The 23,201-nt window shown below is 33.4% G+C and overlaps 1 protein-coding gene across 1 annotated transcript in view; it reads right to left on the bottom strand.

The window, feature by feature from the left end:
- Nucleotides 1–22,733, bottom strand: part of LOC136038968 (uncharacterized) — a 75,921-nt gene extending 53,188 nt beyond the window's left edge. Inside the window, exon 1 of the mRNA XM_065722487.1 lies at nt 22,133–22,733. Within this exon, the coding sequence (XP_065578559.1) occupies nt 22,133–22,343 (211 nt within the window). The 5' untranslated portion in view covers nt 22,344–22,733. The remainder of the gene's footprint in view (nt 1–22,132) is intronic.
- Between the last annotated feature and the right edge of the window lie 468 nt (nt 22,734–23,201).

Genomic DNA, 23,201 nt, shown 5'->3' with positions numbered 1-23,201 from the left:
CAAAAGAACAAACTGAATGGTTCTATGATTAGAGGAAGCTATGAGAGATGTATGGAAAAGGAAAGACATCTAGAAATGAGTGACGTTATAACAATTTTATGACACTACAGATACATAGATACATAAACTCAAAAGAACAAACTGAATGGTTCTATGATTAGAGGAAGCTATGAGAGATGTATGGAAAAGGAAAGACATCTAGAAATGAGTGACGTTATAACAATTTTATGACACTACAGATACATAGATACATAAACTCAAAAGAACAAACTGAATGGTTCTATGATTAGAGGAAGCTATGAGTGGTGTATGGAAAAGGAAAGACATATAGAAATGAGTGACCGTATAACAATTTTATGACACTATAGATACATAGATACATAAATTATGTGACACTATAGAGATAAAGAACCGAGAGACTCTATGATACTTTTTCATCCTGATTTCAATTATTTTCGCTTTCATTATCATGGGTTTTAGATCAATCATATGACAAATATTTGTCTTGTCGATACATTATAGCAACCAGTCTGGATTCCATGTACTCATTTAGGCATGCAAAAAGCATACGCAACTTTTTTTGGCTATTTTAGATCACTATTGGACTGCCGAAAAAGAATCTCCATGTGCGTACGATTGACATTTCAAAGGCGTTCAATTCCTTTGCGGCTGCCAGCTTAGTACTCTATAATTCCTTAACCATACGAGTTGACAGCTAAGAAATCCATAGCCATACGGCTTGCCAGCTAAGTACTCTTAGTTACTCTTTTAAAGAGTAATCTTCTAATCTTCTAAGTACTCGCTAAGTTACTCTTTTAACTCTTCGGAAAGATATGAAACAAAACTACGTGTTTAGCCATCGGAATTATTAATGGCCAATTTCACAAGATAACCCTGGGCAAACTTTACAAAACTTTTTCGCCTCATGTTTTTTCTTGTTTTTTCTGTGGAATTTTTCCCCATTATCTAAGTGGAAGAAAATTCAATCTCTATTCTTCCGTTTTTGCAAATATATTCTGCAGTTGCTGCTTTGGGCTCACAACCGGTACATTTCGAGTAGATATGACGTTTTCGATATTTATTCAGAAATGGACCAGCTTGAGAATAGGTTTTATACGCATCACAAGAAAATACTTTCAACTTTCCTCTTAACTGTATAGCTTAATTGTATTGTCTAATTAGCTCAGATGTTATTTTTCTTATGAATTTCTTTTTGTTAGTGTTTTCGCTTTATTTTGTTTTTCCATATTCTTAAACTCCTCTAAGGGCATTTACTGCTTGTAAAAAGTGTTGAAATAAATTATTCTTCGTTATAACTTTGTGATTTCCTATCTGATAAAATATTTGCATATATGGGAAGCACATGTATGTGAAGTAGACCTCTGGCAGTACATTGCTTTATAAACAATTCAACATTTTTCTCTAACGTCAAGCAGCATTCTGACAACATATTTCGACTCCATTTACTATAGAATAGCCTTTCCATTTCCACAATATATAACAGGAAAGTTTCCCGTGTTCAGGGCTCACAGCCCCAATGTTTTCAGGGAAGAAATTGTGACAGAAGCATTCAAAATATAGCTACTTGTTGCATATTTAATTGGTTTTCAAAAATATGTATCTTCCATCAGTTTCTCCATTTGAGGTCCAAAAAAAATATTCCTTTCGTTTTAGTTTTCCTCGATCTTGGTACCTTATTCTTAAATAAATTTACTGTCATGAAGACTATTCGCTTTCATAGAAATTCTAAGAAAGACGAGTATGACATGTGATGCAGGAAATAAAACTTTTCCAGAACTTAGAAGGGGTTTCCGAAGATCATTTTTCGTACTGGTTTAAGTGACTGGTTAAGTTGGTTAAGTACCCTATTCTTCCTGTTTTTTATATTATAATTACTATCTATACTACTCTTCTTGCACCAGTAACAAAATGGAAGAGAAAAATTGTGACCCAAGAAAAATAGCTGTTTTTTTTTTTGGCTATATTTTTAGCTGTTACTTTCTGGCTAAAAATAGCCAAAAACAAACGTATATGGTCATGGATGGTAAGAACTTCTTATTCTCACAGTTAACTTTTGTAAAACTGTGTACACACCAAAAACAAGAAGAAAAATAGGGAATTTTTTAAGAAAGTGGGAAACAAATTAGAATCAATATTTCGGCCCTATGTCCAAGGGCCGTCCTCAGCAATATAAATAAGAAAAAACAACTTACAAGAGGATAAAATCAATAAAACTAAAATGAACAGTTTTTCAAAACAGTCCCAGCAACCTTATCTCAGCGATGTTCAACCAGGACTGATAAATAAATTGTTATGAAGCGAGGCAATTCATTGAAATGAAAGAAAATGCTTTAAAAACAGGTTTTTAATGCCAGCCTAGCTTTTTTCGCTGCTGATCTTATAAGTCTATTTGTGACAGGTTCTGTGTTAATATCTATTGGTTTTTTATAATATTTCGTAAGGTGGGAATTGACGAGCACTCAAAGAAAACGTATCATTTTTAATTAAATTTCTGTATAAAGTATTCAGTGAATATTGTCCTAAATACCTATTTAAGGAAATATTGTTATTAATCTTAAGTCTGATTTCAATTGCTTCTCGAACTACTTGATTTATGCTTAGATCATTGCTAATAATGGCGAATTCTTCAAAAAAAATGTTTTGGCTAGGTGGTTTGATTCAAAATGTAAATATCTATTGTTTTGTGTCATTTTTCTGTAAATAGTAAAATTGAGTTCATCTAAGTTACGAATAATCAGAACATCTAGGAATGAGATTTTATTTGCAATTTCTAAGGTAAACTGTAAATTCCTATCATATGAATTAAGGTGATCTAAAAAACCCCCAAGTTGATTTTCCCCATAGTTTCAAAGATAAATTAGGCTACGTCACCCATGTAACGTTCCCAAAAGATATGTTTCAAATATGAATTTAATGCCCAATTTTCAATATGCTCTACATAAATATTCGCCAGTAACCCGGATAGAGGCACAACCATGGGTAAGCCATTTATTTGTTGGTAGAAAGAATTACGGAATTCGAAATACATTAAAGACTTGTTACAAAGTTTAACCAAGGTCAATAAAACGTCGCAATCTAATCCTGTTGCTGAAACTTCTATTAAGTCATAATTTTCATTTATTTTATTTTCTAATAATTTCTCGGATTCTGCTACATTAATATGTGTATGCATAGACACAACGCCAAAGCTACTGATAATTGTATTTTCTGAAATATTTACGTTTTTGAGTTTTTCAACTAAATCTACTGAATTACATGTATAAGATTTTTGAGAAAAAAGCAAAGGTTTGAAGGCTGTGCATAACCATTTTCCAATGTTGGAGGTGGGGGCTTTCGTACAAGCTACAATTGGCCTTAAAGGAATGCCTTGCTTATGTAATTTTGGTAGACCGTGAAATTTTGGACAAAAGCTGCCTCGGAGGAAAAGTTTATTATATACTTATGGAGTAATTTTACCATTTTGTTTTAGATCTTTTAATTCCTTTATAATTTTGTTAGCAAACTGATCAGTATGATCGTGGGTTATAGTTTTATATGTAGTTTTGTCATTTAGATGTGCATAAATTTTCGTGTCGTAACCTTTCGCACCCATGACAACCAAAGAATTGCTTTTATCTGCTTTAGTTATAATAATGGACGGACCTTTGCGGAGATTGGATAGAATTCTTAGGTCACGCAAATTATCTGGTTTTATATTGGCGGGAGGATTATTCATTTTTTTTATTATTGTTAAGTGTATCAATAAGACAAGCACTGCATGGACGTTACATGGATGACGTAATTTCACTTTGGAACTATGGGGAAACTGAACTTAGGGTTTTTTAGATCACCTTAATACATATGAAAGGAATTTATAGTTTACCTTAGAGATTGAATTTGCAAATAAAATCTCATTCCTAGATGTTATAATTATTCGTAACTTAGATGAACTCAGTTTTACTATTTACAGAAAAGTAACACAACACAATAGATATTTACATTTTGAATCAAACCACCTAGCCACAAAATATTTTTTGAAGAATTCGCCATTATTAGCAATGATCTAAGCATAGTTCTGGTTCCTAGATCACAGCTGAACTAGACTTCATCAAGGACAGACTTTTTGGAAATGGGTATCCTCTTTTATTTATTAATAATACAATTAACCGTAGAGTGAAAAGACACTCCCATAAAATCAACAATAATTTACCATGTGAAAATCCCGATAAGCCCCAAAACATAATTTACCTCCCATATATCCAGAAAATCACTAGAAATCTTAAAAAAGTGTGCACACAAAATAATCTGTATGTTGTATTTATCAATAATTTGAAAATCATAAATCTACTAAATTCTGGTAAAGATAAGACTCCAGTTACTCGCCAAAGAGGTGTCTATCAAATACCATGCGACTGTAGCAAATTCTATGTAGGGAGAACCCAAAAGAATTTCGAGAAACTTCTACAACAACATAAAGATGATATCACCAAAGCTCTGAATTCTAATAATATTACTTCTGTTTCTTTTGATTCTGCTTTAAGTAGCCATGTTTTCGAAAATCCTAGCCACAAAATACTTTTTGAAGAATTCGCCATTATTAGCAATGATCTAGGCATAAAGCAAGTAGTTCGAGAAGCAATTGAAATCAGACTTAAGATTAATAATAATATTTCTTTAAATAGGGATTTAGGAGAATATTCACTGAATGCTTTATACAGAAATTTAATTAAAAATAACCTTACGAAATTGTATAAAAAACCAATAGATATTAACACAGAACCTGTCACAAATAGACCTATAAGATCAGCAGCGAAAAAAGCTAGGCTGGCATTAAAAACCTGTCTTTAAATCATTTTCTTTCATTTCAATGAATTGCCTCGTTTCATAACAATTTATTTATCAGTCCTGGTTGAACTTCGCTGAGGTAAGGATGCTGGGACTGTTTTGAAAACTGTTCATTTTAGTTTTATTGATTTTATCCTCTTGTAAGTAGTTTTTCTTATTTGTATTGCTGAGGACGGCCCTTGGACATAGGTCCGAAATATTCATTCTAATTTGTTTCCCATTGTCTTACAAAATTCCCTCTTATTCTTCTTGTTTTTGTTGTTTATGCAGTTCAATGAAAGTAAACTGTGAGAATAAGAAGTTCTTACTATCCATGATCATATACTTTTGTTTTTGGCTATATTTAGCCAGAAAGTAACAGCTAAAAATATAGCCAAAAAAGTAACAGCTATTTTTCTTGGGTCACAATTTTTCTCTTCCAAATTTTGTTACTTGTGCAAGAAGAGTATGATGTTGTAGTACGATCTACGCGTCGGAGCGCGGGCTTGGAGGAGGTTCCAAGTTCAGAGCTCTGTACCAAAAGTTTGTCATGGGTAAGATAGGAGTTTTCATAACTGTATTGGTATCTAAGCTGTGTTTTCTACATTACTGCAGGAGTGTAGTTCGCTTTCCTTTGCAAATAAATGCCCAAATTCTTTTCTGGCGTTAGCTGAATACTCTTACTCTGGAGTCTCCTTGAAGCAGCTTCCAGCTTTTCAAATCTGAGGTGAGTAATCCTCCCTTGCTCTTACTTAAACCAAGATGCAGAACCAAATACTCTAAACCTTCCTCAGTTAGACGGGGGAAAAATCAGAATTTATAGAAAAAATGCTAACTAATAGAAAATTTTTTGAATAAGCAGATGAAAATATTTACAAAAAACCTGAAGCTATTCATTTAGTGAAATCACTGTTCGTTAAGTTTTGTTTTCCACTCACAGTGAATTACCAGGATTTCTTAGTCAGTCTCTTTGTTAGTCTTTGTTAATATCTAAATCCAAGAAAAACTGCTCATAGGCAAGCCTTCTCGAACTCTGTCCAGGCATGATCAAGGCTTTCAACGTCCTACTAGTATTAACAACTCACTGCAGCACCAGCTGCTTGAGCCCAGCAGAACTACGCAAGCTCCACCTCCATCCAAACATCCAGGGTCCTCTAATTTCAAATTTATGATAACAGGCTACAGTGCAAAACAATGAACATATTTCCCCATTTTTCAAGACAGGGGGCAAAAACCTGTTTAGGGTTTAAGACCATGAAAGTTCAATTAGCCTTTTTAGAATATGCATTTCCTGGCACCAGGAACCTCTTTAGGAGAAAGTTAAGATTTTTTGGGGCCAAAAATGATAAACCACACTATTTTCCTGAGGTTTTTCAAGATTATTTGGCTCAAAATAGGGTTTTCTAATGCCACTCTTCTGTGGTTTGTCACCATAAGGGACTCAAAGCCTCCGGCTTAGGTTTTTGTACCGTGAAAATTTGATTAGTTTTCTTAGAACTTCGATGCTCTGATATTTTGACTGGCAAAATTTTTTTGTACAACATGGCAGAATTCCTCTCTAAACATTTTATGATTACTGATTTGAAGTAATCCCCCTGGAGGAAACAATAAGTGCTTCCCGTGGAAAAAAGTAATTTTCCTTGTGGTTCAAGGTGAAAAACCGTACACCGTCTGAATTACGACTTCGACCATAATGACTTCAATGGTGCTATTTTAACTTCAATCCAAAGTCATTTTGAGGGGCCTATGCTCTTTTTTGAAATGACCTTAAATTTGTTTTAGCAATAAAATTTTACTATAAAGGTTAATCATAATTCCCGGATCACCACCAAATGGTCATTCTTTCACTAGACAGTTTTCTTTTTTTAACGGGTGGTTAAACTTTTGGTCACTATGGGTTTTTTGGTTCGCTCTTTACTAGGTTGCAGCTATCGCTACAACCATGATATTGAATGGGTCTAAGAGTTATTTGTTTCTGAAGCACCTAAACGGTTTAGAGCCGTAAGCTAATATAGGACTTAGAACATATTCATGGTTAGGTAGAGACCTTAACCAATTCAATTAATAAAAATTGAAATCAATATAATCAATTAGAATCAATTTTTGAAAATAGATTTTCATTTAAGATTTGCTAAATTCTAAAACGCAAAAATTTAAAAGGTCAAAAGACTGACCATAATTATGTCAGTCAATAAACTGTGCGCAAGGTTTGGTTTTGTTATTTCTAGGGCAATTATAAAATAAGCCGTGGGATGGCTGGGCTACATATTACGCTTGGAGGATAAAAAATTTTCCAAAGAGTGCGCTTTTGGGCCATATATCTCTGACCAAACAAAATGCTAACCGTCCCCGAATGGGCAGAGAAAAGGTCATAAGAAAGAATTTAAATGAACTGGAGCCTGATTACATGGAGAGATAAATGAAGCTTTGAATAAGTTGGTATAGAGAAGGAGCATGAGCCGTTGCGTAGGCCCAGGGTGGCTTAGTGCTACAGTTATTTTTAGTATTAGTAGTTGTGAAAATGTCCTCGCGTTACACTGATGCTCCCTCCTGGGCAATTTCTCCCCCTAGATAATTTCCGAGACCACACCAGTTAATCATGGCAAAACGATAAAAACCGTAAAAAAGAGAGAAACGAAAAAGCGCAGATTTAATGCAAATATTTCGGTCAAGACATTCGTTTGACCGTCTTCAGTGCAGGATAATAAAAAAAGGGTTTTGGTTTCTCATAAACGGCTTGGTTTTCTATATTGTCTTTGGAAATATTTTATTTGTATTTTTATTATTCTGCACTGAGGACGGTCAGGTGGAGGTCTTGACTGAAATATTTGCATTGTAATCTGTGTGTTTTTTCACAAGCTGTTTTTATCCTCGTTTTTCTCTTCTGTACGGTTTTTTATCGTTCTGTTATTTCTCCCCCTGGCCTGCTCGTGGTCAAGTTTGAGCTCATGTAAAATTTAAAGACAGCTATCATTATAAAAAAGATAGGAATATATACATACTGGGCCTATTACCTATCCCCAAGCTATGAAGAATTTCTAATTCGTATAGAAGGATTCGTGTGTAAATAACCGAGGAACAGTATATTTAGAAAAATGTAGGGCGAAAGGCCTTTTTGTATTTTTTCACGAAGATATGAAAAAAAAATTTTCAAAATCTAATCTGGGACGGAAATAAGAATTATTGGATACTATCTTTAGAAAAGCGTTCAGTAAATAACACACTTACAATCACCGATCGGGTATATTCATTGCATTCAAAAAGCCTTTAACTAAGCACTAGAGACACCTTTATGAAAAAAGGGAGAAGTTGAGGGACACAATCCTCCCTTTTATGCAGCATAATTTCCGTTTTGACCTTCATGCTGTTATATAATTTGATTTGACATTTTCTTTTTAGTTCAAATTTTTAGTCTATTTTAGTCTTTTTAGTTTTTGTTTTTTTTTCAAAAAAAATTTGACGATTTGACATCGTCATTGCAAGGATACTTCATCGTTTCTTTCTAGTTCCAGACCCTCAGGGGATTCCAAACAAACCGCTCTATATATAAATATATGTATAAAAATTCTCTATATATAAAAATTCCTGTCACTTTCCAAATTATGAAGCTTTTTATGGCAGTGCTGTGTTTTTTCACTGTTGCCACGTTGAACCACAATAGTGGAGAAGCAAAATATTTAGTCAAATTTTACAGCGCTTGTCATGCGTAAAAATTAAAAAATTGACAGTATGTTAGTTCCCCAAAACAGCTACAGTTTCAAAGGGAAGTTGCACCTTTATAAGCTGTCTAGTGCCGTGTTTTTTCAGTGAATATCCTACTAATTTTTCAGTGATGTTTCTCTGTTTTTGATTTGGCACCTATTACGTCTACATACGTATGTATGTACGTATGTCTTACGTATGTAAGGGACTACATACGTCTTTTTCAACACAAAGACAATTCTCAATTTTCATGAATTTCAAGTTTTTTTTCAAAGTTTTTTCTAGTTTTAGTTTTTTTTTCAAAAAAAATTTGACGATTTGACATCGTCATTGCACAGATACTTCATCGTTTCTTTCTACTTCCAGACCCTCAGGGGATTCCAAACAAACAGCTCTATATATTTAAATTACAAAGATATATTAAATTACTATATTAAATTACTTTTTTGTAATATTATCTATATTTTTTGTAATATTAATTTTGTAATATAATCTATATATTAAATTACTTTTTTGTCAGTGTGCTTAAATAGGTTCCAAAAAGGAGAAAGAGAGAGAACAGACTCTAGTTTTTTTAGTCTTTTTTTTGAATTTTCAGTCTTTTTAGTTTCAAATTTTCTTTTTAGTCCAACAGAACAAAGATAAAGAGGTTTTTCGATCAATGGGCATGAAATCTACATCAATAATTCTTGAGATGCAACTTCTTACTTAGAGCTTACTTAAGAGTTATTACACGAACGGTTTCAAGAGCAAAAGTGAGGTATATTGTCCTCTGTTTGATTTATTTACGATGGAGCTTCCTACCAGAGAATCTTGAATCATAAGCTTTTGTGCTTAAGAAAGTTCTCAAACAACAGTCAAGTTGGTCTACCCAATAGATGATGTAGTGACTAATTGTATTTGCAATGAGACCATGCTCCTTCCTCTGCTCATTTTTTATCCCGCCGAACGGGTACATACATATCTAGATGACGGGCATGTCTTCTTAGTATAAAAGAAGTTCTGAAGGCTTAAGTTTTACTGTACATACCATAATGTTTTTATTGACATTTGATTGGAAATCTCGAGCATTAAGGGACGAAAGCAGTGCAATTCACTCACAATGCTTGGTTGTTCAGTTTTGAGAGCTAAATAATTTTAGAATTGGAACTGACATTTGAATTAGAAAAAAAAATGATTTTAAATGCGATAACGTCATATAGAATAGATAATGACATAACTGACAGTCAATACTGACATAATCAATTAGCATTTAAATTAAAGGCAATATTTGTTACCAAATTGACTAATGTAACCTATTTTGACACAATAGACAACCGATTTTGATCTAATTAATTAGCAATTAAATTAGACCCAAAAGGAATCAATTTCCATTTTGATATATCTAATTAATATTGACACTGTCGACGATATTTATTGACATGATTCATTATCGAAAAATTATAACCAATACTGACAGAATTTATTGCTAGTTAAACTAAAATAGCTAATTAATACCGATGTTCAGATGGACTAAATATAGGTATCAAATCAACATTTCAAAAAGATGCATCAAGATTCGTACAAGAAAGAAACTTAATAACTTTCTCGAGAAGCTAAAAGTACATTTTTAAACACAAAACCAAATACTCCTTTATGTATCGTATATAGATATTTTTGGTATTTACATTAGAAACCTGAACTCACACTATCTTGGAAAGAACCTTTTTTAGATTCAGTGAAAAATAGAAAAAAAAATCGTACTCTACCCTTGTGCAACAAAATTGTTTTTTGATGGTTTTTTTTTTTTACTGGGATCGACAATAAAAATAAACATAGGCCATAATTTGAATATGAAATGCCATGATATTAACTGAAAATGAGCAGAAATAAAAAAAAATAATATTTTTTTCCAAAAACATTCAACAAGCATGTCCAACAAAAAACATTTAAATAAAAAAAATTATAAATACTCGATATATTTTAAAATTAGATATGTCTATTGTCTCATTTAATCCAATGAACTATTTATTACAAAGTTAAGGATGTGTACCAGAATAGGAGTAACATAAGAAGGTTTAAGCAACCTATAACACTAGGCACAAGTTAAGCGAAACTATAGTAGGGGGCTACAACATTATGAATCCCTCATTACTTTTCTCATTCGTACATAAATTTGCATAGAGAAAATACATCATGAATTTCCCCAAGAGTCTGACCATAAATATTCGAGAGATAAAGGAACATTCCCGGAATTCTATAGTCTACACTCATTTTCTAGTTTTCCCTAAGCCTTTAGGGGGGTCGGGATAACGAAAAATAAAGACTATAATAAAAACTAATAATACAATTTAATAATATCATAATAAAATCTAGTATCGAAAGCTCATTGCCCCAATTCAGCCCCAAAATTTTTTAACAGTTAAAATTGGCACAAAGATTTCTAAATTTCTGAAAAAGCGTTTTCCATGAATTTTAAAATAGAATCTAAAAAAGTATATTTTTGAAATTCAATAACTGAATTTCAATTTTTATGTAGTAACTAGAATTTATCATGGGGCAATCTCAGAAGGCTCTTAAAGTAGGGGCTTTCTTGTAAAACTAGAGAAAAGGCGAGGAGACACAATAAGGCTGCTCTAGGTATAGGGTCGTATCCAGAGGGGTTGGGGGGTTTGAACCCCATCCCCCCAAAAACAAATTGTAACAAAATCAACACAAATAGTCTTTGATGCGTTTTTGTAAGATTTCTTTTGTAAGAGCACCCCGAAAGACTTTTTTGTAGCCCCCCCCCCCAAAAAAAAAGAAAAAAAATCTTATATACGGTCCTGCCAAGGTTTAATACCATTTTCCGGATTTTTAAGATGTGAGGATAAAATCTCCCCCATTCAAAGTTTTTTGTCATAGTAATTTTAATTACAAAGTGCCTTTTCCGATTCAAGACCATTCTAAGGGATATCAAGCTCTTTTTGAAATGCCAAATATTTTGCTGACGAAATTACTTTTGCTGCTAAATGCAGCCTGGAACGAAGTTCTGCCACATTTTTAATTAGAAAAAATGTAGGACATGAAGATAAATTCTAATGTTGTTGAAAGTCAAAAAGTTTAAGCTTTCAATTCATTTCTCAATCGTAAAGTCTTATATCAAGCTTCGAAGCGAGAAAGACTGTGGTATGTTCCATGTACATGGAATAAACTTCGATGATACCAAACATAGTCCATCTCTTGTAAGAGGGGAGTAAGAAAGAGGACAAATCAGTGCTCTCCAAGAAGAAATACAGTTTTCATGAATTTTCAACATGAAACGATGAAAACGCCCTGGTCAAGATTTTTTTTAGTATAGTACTTTCAATGTTAAACTATTCGTTTCGACTATTGACTAAACTGTATGACTATTGACTAAACTATGATTATTCGACTATTGACTAAACTATATGACTATTGCGTAAACTATGACTATTTGACAATTGACTAATCTATATGACTAAACTATTCGTTTCCTTGAGACTTGCCTAGATTTTAGAGGTTTTAAGTTCTTCTCAAAGTTCTCGGCATTATTTTTACTGTTAAGTGTAACCTGGAAAATAGCCACCACTCCTAAATCTGATTTACATAGAAACTCTTTTAAAATTTCTTTTGAAATAAACTTTTCAATTTTCAGTTATAATAGGCCATCATTAACTCTTACCAGGTTGCAGTTAGCCAACCATATAACCCTGATATTCAGTTACATTTTCCATGTTAAAAACCGATAAATATCTGTTACATAGTATTTCTGACGTGCGTCTCACGAATGAAGAAATAATTAACTATAATAGCGTGACGAGAATGACGATGCTGTATCGCTGAAAGTTGTTGAGATGAGAAAATTGCACAATCACAATGTTATTATACAATCATACTACTTAGGCACAGGGAAATTAAAGCAAGAATTTGCATAAAAAATTAATTTACTTACTGCAATGGAAGCATTGCCCAGGCAGAGGGGGGTAAGAGGTAAGATAAGAAAATAACAAGAAAAAGAAGAAAAGGAGTTTTAACATACTAAGGACACTGACAATGAAATCAGGTTGAACTTGCTCAGTGAAAGCTTGCCACAACTATATCCTTGAAATTCAGGAAAATTGAGAATTGTGTTATGCGTTGAAAAAGACGTATGTAGTCTCTTACATACGTAAGACATACGTACATACATACGTATGTAGACGTAATAGGTGCCAATCAAAAACAGAGAAACATCACTGAAAAATTAGTAGGATATTCACTGAAAAAACACGGCACTAGACAGCTTATAAAGGTGCAACTTTCCTTTGAAATTGTAGCTGTTTTGGGGAACTAACATACTGTCAATTTTTTAATTTTTACGCATGACAAGCGCTGAAAAATTTGACTAAATATTTTGCTTCTCCACTATTGTGGTTCAATGTGGCAACAGTGAAAAAACACAGCACTGCCATAAAAAGCTTCATAATTTGGAAAACGACAGAAATTTTTTTCTGTCGTTTTTCTTTAAGCAATGGATTAATTCAAAATAAAGACAATTAATAGTCAAAGAGGGATTACTGTCCATTGAATCCAAACTATCAGGAATAAAAACTTTATCATTTTAAGTCCCGACTCTTTCTTCGTAAAGCGGTTTAAAATTTGGATTCCAATCAACCCGATCGAGAAATTTAGGAAGCTTATTACCAGAAGAATGAACTGGGGAAGAACGAGAAGGCAAAGGGGGTAAAAGGAACTGAAGCGGCATGTGGTCACTAACGGGGAAATCTTCGATTACAATAACCACAAGCAAAGGATCACTTGGGTTAGAAGAAAAAAACATGATCGATATTATTTGCACTACCACTTCAATGAATATAAGTAAAATCCTGGGACTTCAGTAAAACAGAACAATTAGGAAGACAAGATGATAAAATTGTACGCCTTTCATTTGCTATGTTTGGATCACAGTTAAAATCACCTAAAATATAAGTACACAAATTTGACTGTAAACTAAAGACTAAACGACTAAGATTCAAACAGCATTGAGTAACCCCATCAAAAGAAATATCATCATGGTAATCAGTTGGAAAATAACAATTAATTAAAACTACGATTGAAAAACTACAAGCAAAAAAATTTGTATCAACTGCTAGAATAGTTGCATTAAGAGACTTAAGTAAAATAGTAGCTAAACCACCAGAGGGACGCCCACCAGTCGGTGTAGCGGGAACAGCAAACCTAAAGCTGTAAACAGAACGATCATTCGAGCCATAACTGGCGCATTTAACTGGTGCTTGACATGGGGAGTCTTTAGTCGAAATGTGATTACCGCTACATCGGGCACATTTGAAACATTCAGATTTACATTGATTTTGAACAGGGTTAAAACTTTGACATTTAAAACAACGCCTAGGCTGAATACGATCACGCTCCACTCGGAAAAAGCTCATAACCGAATTTGATGCCATGTGTGATGTAAAAATGCAGGTATTCTTCTGTTTGAAAAACAACTCTTACAGTTTACAATTTTCCTAGCCGATTAAACTCGATTATACCCGGAGAGTCCAATGCTTAGGCACTAACATCAAAATCAATGTCCACACTCCCGATAATTCCAAAAATCGCCAAGGCTTGGAAGTTATTATGCTTTCAGGAAAATTAACCTTTAGATCACAACTGAGCTTCGATGCATCTTGACATGGTACCGACCCCATAACACTATCCTTAGTCGCTTTAACATAACGAATATTTGCACACCCTGTCTTATCAAATTCTTTCTTGCGGCAGACAGGATCCTTCAGTAGGAGAACGGGTGGGTTTTTTATTACTATGGTCTCTAATGGGACAGTCTTTAGTGGGAGAGGTGGCCATTCATGATGGGGCACAGTGGGGGGGATTGAAATCAGGATCATTGCCAGGCGTTATTTTTTTCTCCAAATTAGATTCGATACGCTCAATAGAAGACAGTGTTTACAAGTTTATCAAGCCGGATGCTTATGTCAGGCTTTAATACTGAACATTCATTAAAGCTCCGTGGGACGATTACAGGCCTAATCAGCTGTTTCGAATCAAGTTCTATGATAACAAGCATTATGTCCCAGGCAGTAGTCTTTTCAGCTGTTTTTTTTTCTCCTTTCTTGCAATCTACCAGCTTTACGACACAGACATGCGAGCACCGTTTTGCTACATTCAACTCCTCAAAACGATAGAATCCTGCCATTGCGTTAGATATTTCACCAACACTTATTCCGCCTTTGAACGAACCAAGAGTGAAGAATAATACCGAATTACCCATGACATGTGAAATTCCTGTCTCTGACACTAAAGTCTTCAGCTACAAAATCGGTATTAGCAGGAATGGATTTTTGACTGCTGGTTATCAGGAATGAACAAAGATTATTATTAGAGATGCAAGATTCATGAACTTCATCGTTATTTGAACAGATTCAGCAAATCTGATTCGGTTTTTCTTTACGCTCAGTTGGGGAAATGCCTGCACACTGTGGTGAAACATCTCGAGACATTTGTGAATTGTAGGGTGATCTCCTTGCCACAAGATCGACCAAAACCAGGACAAATAAATATTGAAAATTTCTCACTACTTAGGTCTGGGGTTAAATAAGTAAGGCAAAAAAATCGCCTTTAGCGCTCCATTAAGCTTATAATGCAATAAAATCCTTCAGGTTAAAATTGCAGCACATTACGTCTATGCGGTACGGACAATCAGATCTTCAAAGCCAAAAGAGGGGTGTGTGACTCTCCCCCGTTAACAGAATTTAGTCGAGCGAAAAATGAATTTATTCAATTCAGATCAAATACACTAATACGCTCATATAGTTATATAAATTTAGTCACACTAAAGTAGACCGGTTTTACTCACAGTTCATAAATATCCAATTCAAACCAAATCCTTTTATTTTGAACTCTGAATCAATATAGTCGAGTTATTTAAGATGTTCTCACTTTGAAAGCTAGTTCAGTACTGAACTAATAACTTCTTGAGCGGCTAGTAGCTCCAATAGTTTACCAGGATAAGGCTGCACTTAAAAATGTTGAGGGAATACTAATGGTATAGTTTAAGAATATAGCTAAAAAAGATTAATGGAGCAAAAAAAACTCTTCTATACGAATCTTTTTACTTAGCAGAAAAGCAAGCCTACAGCCTCTTGTAGCTGTGAATTTGGCAAACATGTAGAGTTTATAAATACATTAATAGCTAGATCAGCCAAAGACATGGCTAGATTTGGCTGTGCACCAAACAGATTTTCGGACTTGGGCCAAATAAGGTTAACCTGGTGGTAAATTTATAGCAAACTATGTAACTGGCTTTCGTGTAAAGTGAGTATACCACCCGATGCCTTTTTTATGCTCTTTACGAATATAATAATCACTTCTACTTTAAATTCAAATTTGAGCACTTTTTAACCTAACCTAAACTAACCTTATTATAAATAATTTTAGCACTAAGAAAATGTAGTATTATTTTGTCGAAAACGGTACGGAGAAAATGTAATATTATTTTGTCAGAGAAGACGGATAACTCGTACTTTAACTAAAATTGGTCATTTTTAAGAGCTTAAAAAGTGCTTAAATTTGAATTTGTGGTATAAGCAATTATTATATTCCTAAATTACATAAAAAAGGCATGAAGTGCTATGTTCGTTCTATTGGTAAATCAGTTATATGAACTGTCATAATTTTTTGAAAACTCGTCATTTTTAAGAGCTAAAAAAGTGCTTAAATCTGAATTTAAGGTGGAAGCGATTATTATATTCGTCAAGAGCATAAAAAAAGGCAGTGGTACATCGAGTGGTACATTCACTTTATACAAAAGCCAGTTAAATGGTTTGCTATAAATTTACCAGCCTGCTGAGCTACCTAACTTGCAAGTTAAGCCACGAATACATAAGGGGCTCTTCTGGGACATATACTCCCTTCATTCAAATGTCATTTTTAAATGTTGTATTTCATCTTTCATAAAATTTACCAATTTTTGGTGCAATTTCAAAGTGGTGAAACTACCATAAAACCTATGGTAATTTTTGCAAAAAATAATTTGTTCAATATACCTTTCAGACATTTTTGCAATTTTGACTGACTGCTGTTTCGTTGGAGTAGAGCTGATATTCATTTCTCGTCTATTCTTTTATGGCGATATTTGCTCAAAATCTAGTAATTGCACCTCACAAGGATATTCAAAATAGGGAAGGGTATGTCTCTTACATAGTTTATGAAATAATATAAAAACTCAAAAAAAGATCATTTATACATTTTGGAAAATAAATTCACCTTGCTTTGTGGAGGGGGGGGGGGAATACCCTGACAAATTACAAGTCCTGATAGTCATAGACAATCATAAGAAAATAACTCCAAAAATGTAGATAGAGTAAAACAAATTTCTGCTGGGACGTCTTCGTACTAGGTAACAGGGGGTGGTTACACCATCTGAGTTAGAAATGTGTTAACACATCTAGTAGACATCAGGACTATTAGAGGTCTCATAGCTCAATAAAATAAAAGCAATTTCTGTTTCATTAACACTCACCTTGAATTCGTGAATAGGTAGATATTACAATTATACAATATCGTAGTGATACATAATTGTAACTATGTAATATATTTTAAGTATATTCTATTATATGTAATATATTATGTAATCTTGATAACTAAGTGTCAAGGGCTTAAAAAAAGAGAGTTTTTGTTTTTTGAAGACTTTTGTTGCGTTATTTAGAAATTAAAAGTTCTTAGGGCAACAATCTTTTCGATGTTTCTACGCTGAGCAGTGAAAGTAAATAATCAAAGCTATATGATTAAACTTGAGAACGCTTTTTATTTGTAGAAACTTAATCATTAAGAAGTTTCTATCTCCTAAGGACTTCTACACTTTCTTCAAAAAAGCTATAACTTTTTAAGCTGTTTGAAACCATGTTTTTTCAGCAGATTTTTCACCAAGGTTTCTTCCATGGTTTCTGGCGTGCAATACAACCAAGTCTGCATTTTTTTTTTAAATTGAATGTCTAATATTTACTATTTAAATATTATATTACAATTAAATTAATATTTACAATATATATGGTTGTTTCTTTTTCAACTTAAACAATTAGGGCAATTGGATATTATTTTCATTGTCCTTATTATTATAATGATCATAATGATCCTCACGCTCTTTGTTTAGACAAAAAATTAATAAACTGATGATGTTATATACACCACTACATTATGTTGGGCGAGACTGGTACATTCTATTTGGGATTTGGATCAAACTACAATAAGAATAAAACCTGATTTTATTGAAATTTGTTCATTTAATTCATAATTATTCATTTGTATTTAAACTTGTTTAACTCAATTCGCTCATATTTATATTTATCTTTATTTAGATTACATATATAATTATATTTACATTTGAGAAGCGAGGCTGATTTCTAAAAATTTAGGGTGATGGGGAAGGAATTTATTTGACTTTATTAATGAGGATGAAAAAAAGTTTCAGTTTCGAGGTCACGGGTGTGAGAAATCTTCTATTTTACAAGTGAAACTGCTAATTAAAAGAGTTTTCATTTAAGGGTGGGGAGTTTTGATCATCTCAATTTTTTAACGAATGTACAAAAAAGGTTAATTTTTAAATCTAGAGGTGGTATTTTTGTTTTACTTTTTTTAGATGAAAATACCAAAAAAGGTACTTTTACGAAATCTATGGGGGGAATTTTAATAATTCCTAATTTTTAATTGAAAATATCGATTAAATTTTATTTCCAAAATTTATGAAGAGAGGTCTCTTTTTCAAACAGTTCGTGGTAACGAACTGTAGTAAGGAGCGACCCGGCTCAATAGTAATCAAAACTCTAAAAAATGAAATTTTGGTACCAATAGCTACATCAAAAGAATTTTAATGCTGATTTTAAATATATAAGTTTCATCAAGTTTAGTCTTACCCATCAAAAGTTACGAGCCTGAGAAACTTTGCATTATTTTAGAAAACAGGGGGAAACACCCCCTAAAAGTCATAGAATCTTAACGAAAATGACACCATCAGATTCAGCGTATCAGAAAACCCTGCTGTAGAAGTTTCAAGCTCCTAACTACAAAATGTGGAATTTTAAATTTTTTGCCAGAAGGCAGATCACGGATGCGTGTTTATTTGTTTTTTTTTTGTTTTTTTTGTTTTTTTTCCCAGGGGTGATCGTATCGACCCAGTTGTTCTAAAATGTTATGAGGGGGCTCATTCTAACGGAAATGAAAAGTTCTAGTGCCCTTTTTAAGTGACCGAAAAATTCGAGGGTACCTAGGCCCCCTCCCACGCTGATTATTTTCCCAAAGTCAACAGATCAAAATTCTAAGACAGCCATTTTTCAGCATAGTCGAAAAACCTTATAACTATGTCTTTGGGGAAGACTTACTCCCCCACAGTCCCCGAGGGAGGGGTTACAAGTTCAAAACTTTGACCAGTGCTTACATATATTAATGGTTATTGGGAAGTGTACAGGCGTTTTCAGGAGGATTTTTTGGCTGGAGGCAGGGGTTGAGAAGAGCGGGATATGCCTGGGGAACTTTCCATCGAGGAACTTGTCATGGGGGAAGAAAATTTCCATGAAGGGAGCGCAGAATTTACTAGCATTACTTAGAAAAAAACAATGAAAAAATAAATACGAAGATGTTTTTTTCAGCTGGAAGTTAGCAGTGGCATTAAAAATTAAAACGAACATAAATTATTACCCATATGAGGGGCTCACCTCCTCCTAATACCTTCGCTCTTTACGCTAAATATTTTTAGTAATTTCAACTATTTATTCTGCGGCTTTTGTGATTCAGGGGTCATTCTTAATGAATTGGGACAAAATTTAAACTTTAGTATAAAGAACGAGGTACTGACGAGGGGGCGAACCTCCTCATATATGTAATAAAAACATGAAAATACAAAAGTTCTTTACGTAAACTAATTTATAAGTTACGTATATCTTTTACTTATAAAAAGATTCGTTAAAAATTAAAAGTTCTAGTTGCCTTTTAATTAACCGAAAATCGGAGGGCAACTAGGCTTCCTCCCCCGCTCTTTTTTTCTCACAATCATTCGATCAAAATTAAGAAAAAGCCATTTAGCCAAAAAAAAAATAAATATACAAATTTCGTTTTAATTATTCCTCTGCTGAGAGCCAAAATCAAAACATACATTGATTCAAAAACGTTCAGCAATCAAATAAAAAAAAAACAAGTTTTTTTAAATGAAAGTAAGGAGTGACATTAAAACTTAAAACGAACAGAAATTACTCCGTATATGAAAGAGGCTTTTCTTTTTCAACGCCCCGCTCTTTACGCTAAAGTTTTTTTACCGTTTTAAAATGTAAAGTTAAGAAAAAGAGTCAAACTTTAGCGTAAAGAGCGGGGCGTTGAGAAGGAAAAGCCCCTTTCATATACGGAGTAATTTCTGTTCGTTTTAAGTTTTAATGTCGCTCCTTACTTTCATTTAAAAAAATTTGTTTTTCTTTTATTTAATCGTGCTCTGGACTCTCCCTATTGTAACCTTAAGTAACTTTAGTAGCTCTTATTAAAAGTAGCAGCGTCAAAACTTACAGAAAGAAGTGACTACAAACAATCAAATTACGGAATTTAATGAATTTCAGGTGTGCATTTGTGAAATAGATAGGATGTAAAGCAAATACCTTAGAGTTTATAAGTAAAAAAACAAACTATTATCCAAAAAATAATTGCGAGATATTCGATTAAGGATTTCCAGTGCTCATTTTGCTGATGATTCAGGTGAACAGAGTAGAGAATTCAGACGCTTGGTTTGAGTAGAAAGATGCATTTTAAATCGTATTACCTCCTTCTCTCCACTACAGAGGCTTTTTTAAAAATTATTTTTAGTTTTAGATAGACACGTAAAGAAATATTGACTTCATAACTATTACTATGCCTTAAAAAAGTAGCTATTCTTGGAGGTGATCCGAATGACACAAACTCCTAAAAAACCTAAAGATGTTTGCTATGCTGCTTGTTAAATTATTCATAACACCCTCAAGCTCTGAACGACCCGGCTCAATAGCAACCAAAGCTAAAAAAATGAAATTTTGATACCAATAATCACATCAAAAGAATTGCATCTTTACACTGATTCTAAATATATTAAATAAAAAAACAAGTTTTTGAAATGAAAGCAAGGAGCATCATTAATACTTATAACGAACAGAAAACAGAACTCTATATATGGAAGGGGCTTTTCCTTCTCAACGCCTCGCTCTTTACGCCAAAGTTTGACTAATTTCTCTTAACTCTATATTTAAAACAGCAAGAAACTTTAGCGTAAAGAGCGGGGCGTTGCGGAGGAAAAGCCCCTTTCATATACAGAGTAATTTCTGTTCGTTTTAAGTATTCATGTTGCTCCTTACTTTCATTAAAAAAAAAACTTGTTTTTTTTATTTAATTTCTGGACGTTTTTGAATTAATGCATGATTTGATCTTGGCTCTCCACCCATAAATAATTAAAGCGAAATTTGCATATTAATTAATTGCAATTAATCGGAAGATTTTGAGAAAAATGGAGCGAGGGAGGAGGCCTAGTTGCCCTCCAATTAAAAAAAAAAACAACTAGAATTTTTAATTTTTTACAAAAGTTTTCATTGGTAAAAAATATACGTAACTTACGAATTAGTTTACGGAACGAACTTCTATATTCGTATGTTTTTATTGCGTATATGAAGGGGTTCAACCCTCGGCGATACATCGCTCTTTACACTAAAGCTTAAATTTTGTCTCAATTCCTTAAGAATGACCTCTGATCACAAAGGCCGAGAAATAAATAGTTGAAACTACTAAAAATACTTTAGCGTAAAGAGTGAGGTATAACGAGGATGTAAACCCCTCATATGCGTAATAATTTTTGTTCGTTTTAAGTTTTAATGCTGCTCCTTACTTTCAGTAGAAAAAACTTTTCATATTTATTTTTTCATTGTTTTTTCAAACAATACTAAAAAATCCTGCGCCATTGAAATTCTCTTTGCCCATGATAAGTTTCTCCATGGAAATATCCTCCCATATAACCCCTCCCCCTCCTCAACTCTCCCCCTAAACCAAAAAAATCTCCCTGAAAACGTCTGTACACTTCCCAGTAGCCATTAATATGTGTAAACACAGGTCAAAGTTTGTAACCTGCAGCCCCTCCCAAAAAACAAAAAAAAATAAATAAATAAACACGCATCTGTGATCTGTCTTGTGGCCAAAAATGCGAAATTCCACATTTTTGTAGATAGGAGCTTGAAACTTCTGCAGTAAGGTTCTCTAATACGCTGAATCTGATGATGTGATCGTTAAGATTGTATGACTTTTAGCGGGTGTTTCCCCTATTTTCTAAAATGAGGCAAATTGTTTTCAGGCTTGTAACTTTTGATGGGTATAACTGATCCTTATATATTTAAAATCAGCATTAAAATGCGATTCTTTTGGAGTTACTACTGGTATCGAAATTCCATTTTTTAGAGTTTTGGCTACTATTGAGACAGGTCGCTCCTTACTGGGTATTAGTTATACCCATCAAAAGTTACAAGCCAGAGTAAATTTGCCGTTTTTTTAGGGATTCGAACGCCTACCCTTATGGAGACAGAGTTGTGAGTCTTACGGGCCCTGGTTCGTTCTGCATAAAAAAACATACCTTCAACATCTAAACTAGAATTGGCGCTTTTGAAGTCATCAAGTTCTGAATTGCACGTCTTGTAGATGGACTTGTGAGTATCAGAAAGTTCTACTAGAGAAGGCCTTCTTCTGCAAGTAACATCATCCACATTACTTCTTGACATTTCTCCCTCTGAAGAATTAACACAAAATTCCACATTTTCATTAGATGTCAGGTCATTAGATGTCATATAAGGCCATAATTCTTTTCTAACTTCATTTGAATTCCACTGTCTTTAGCTGCACATTTCTTTGTTGTTTCCTTTGAGGCCACAGATTTCTTCGGAATCATTGCGATGACAACCGGACATGAATTTTTGGTTGGCAAACCCGCCTTTACAGTTTCTGTAAAATATTGTTTCTTATCTGATTTTTCGGGAGCTACTTCATCCTTTATAGGTTTAAGTTGACTTCTTCTAATGAGTAGCTGCGAATTTTCAGGATTTTGAAGGGGTTTATACACATCGCAATAGCCAAGATACGATTTGTTAAGTTCCCTTAGAATGTTATCTTCTTCATATTGTTTCAAAGGACAATCGCTGTAATCTTCTGCGTCTATACAAATGGTGACGATATTGTGGTGTCCCTAAAAATACAATTTTTGTGAATGCGAATTATATATGTATATATATATATATATATATATATATATATATATATATATATATATATATATATATATATATATATATATATATATATAAACACCAAAAACAAGAAGAACAATAGCGAATTTTTTAAGACAGTGGGAAAACAAATTATAATGAATGCTTCGGCGCTATGTTCAAGGGCCCGTCCTCAGTAATACAAATAAGAAAAAACAACTTACAAGAGGATAGAATCAATAAGACTAAAATGAACAGTTTTTCAAAACAGTCCCAGCATCCTTACCTCAGCGAAGTTCAACAAGGGGCTGATAAATGAATTGTTTTGAAACGAGGCAATTCATTGAAATGAAAGAAAATGATTTAAAAACACGTTTTTAATGCCAGCCTAGCTTTTTCGCTGCTGTTCTTATAGGTCTATCTGTGACAGGTTCTGTTTTAATA

This window comes from Artemia franciscana, chromosome 18 (assembly GCF_032884065.1).
Source record: "Artemia franciscana chromosome 18, ASM3288406v1, whole genome shotgun sequence".
Lineage (NCBI taxonomy): Eukaryota > Metazoa > Arthropoda > Branchiopoda > Anostraca > Artemiidae > Artemia > Artemia franciscana.
Note: the sequence above shows the minus strand (reverse complement) of the source record. Positions and strands in the feature narration are given on the sequence as shown.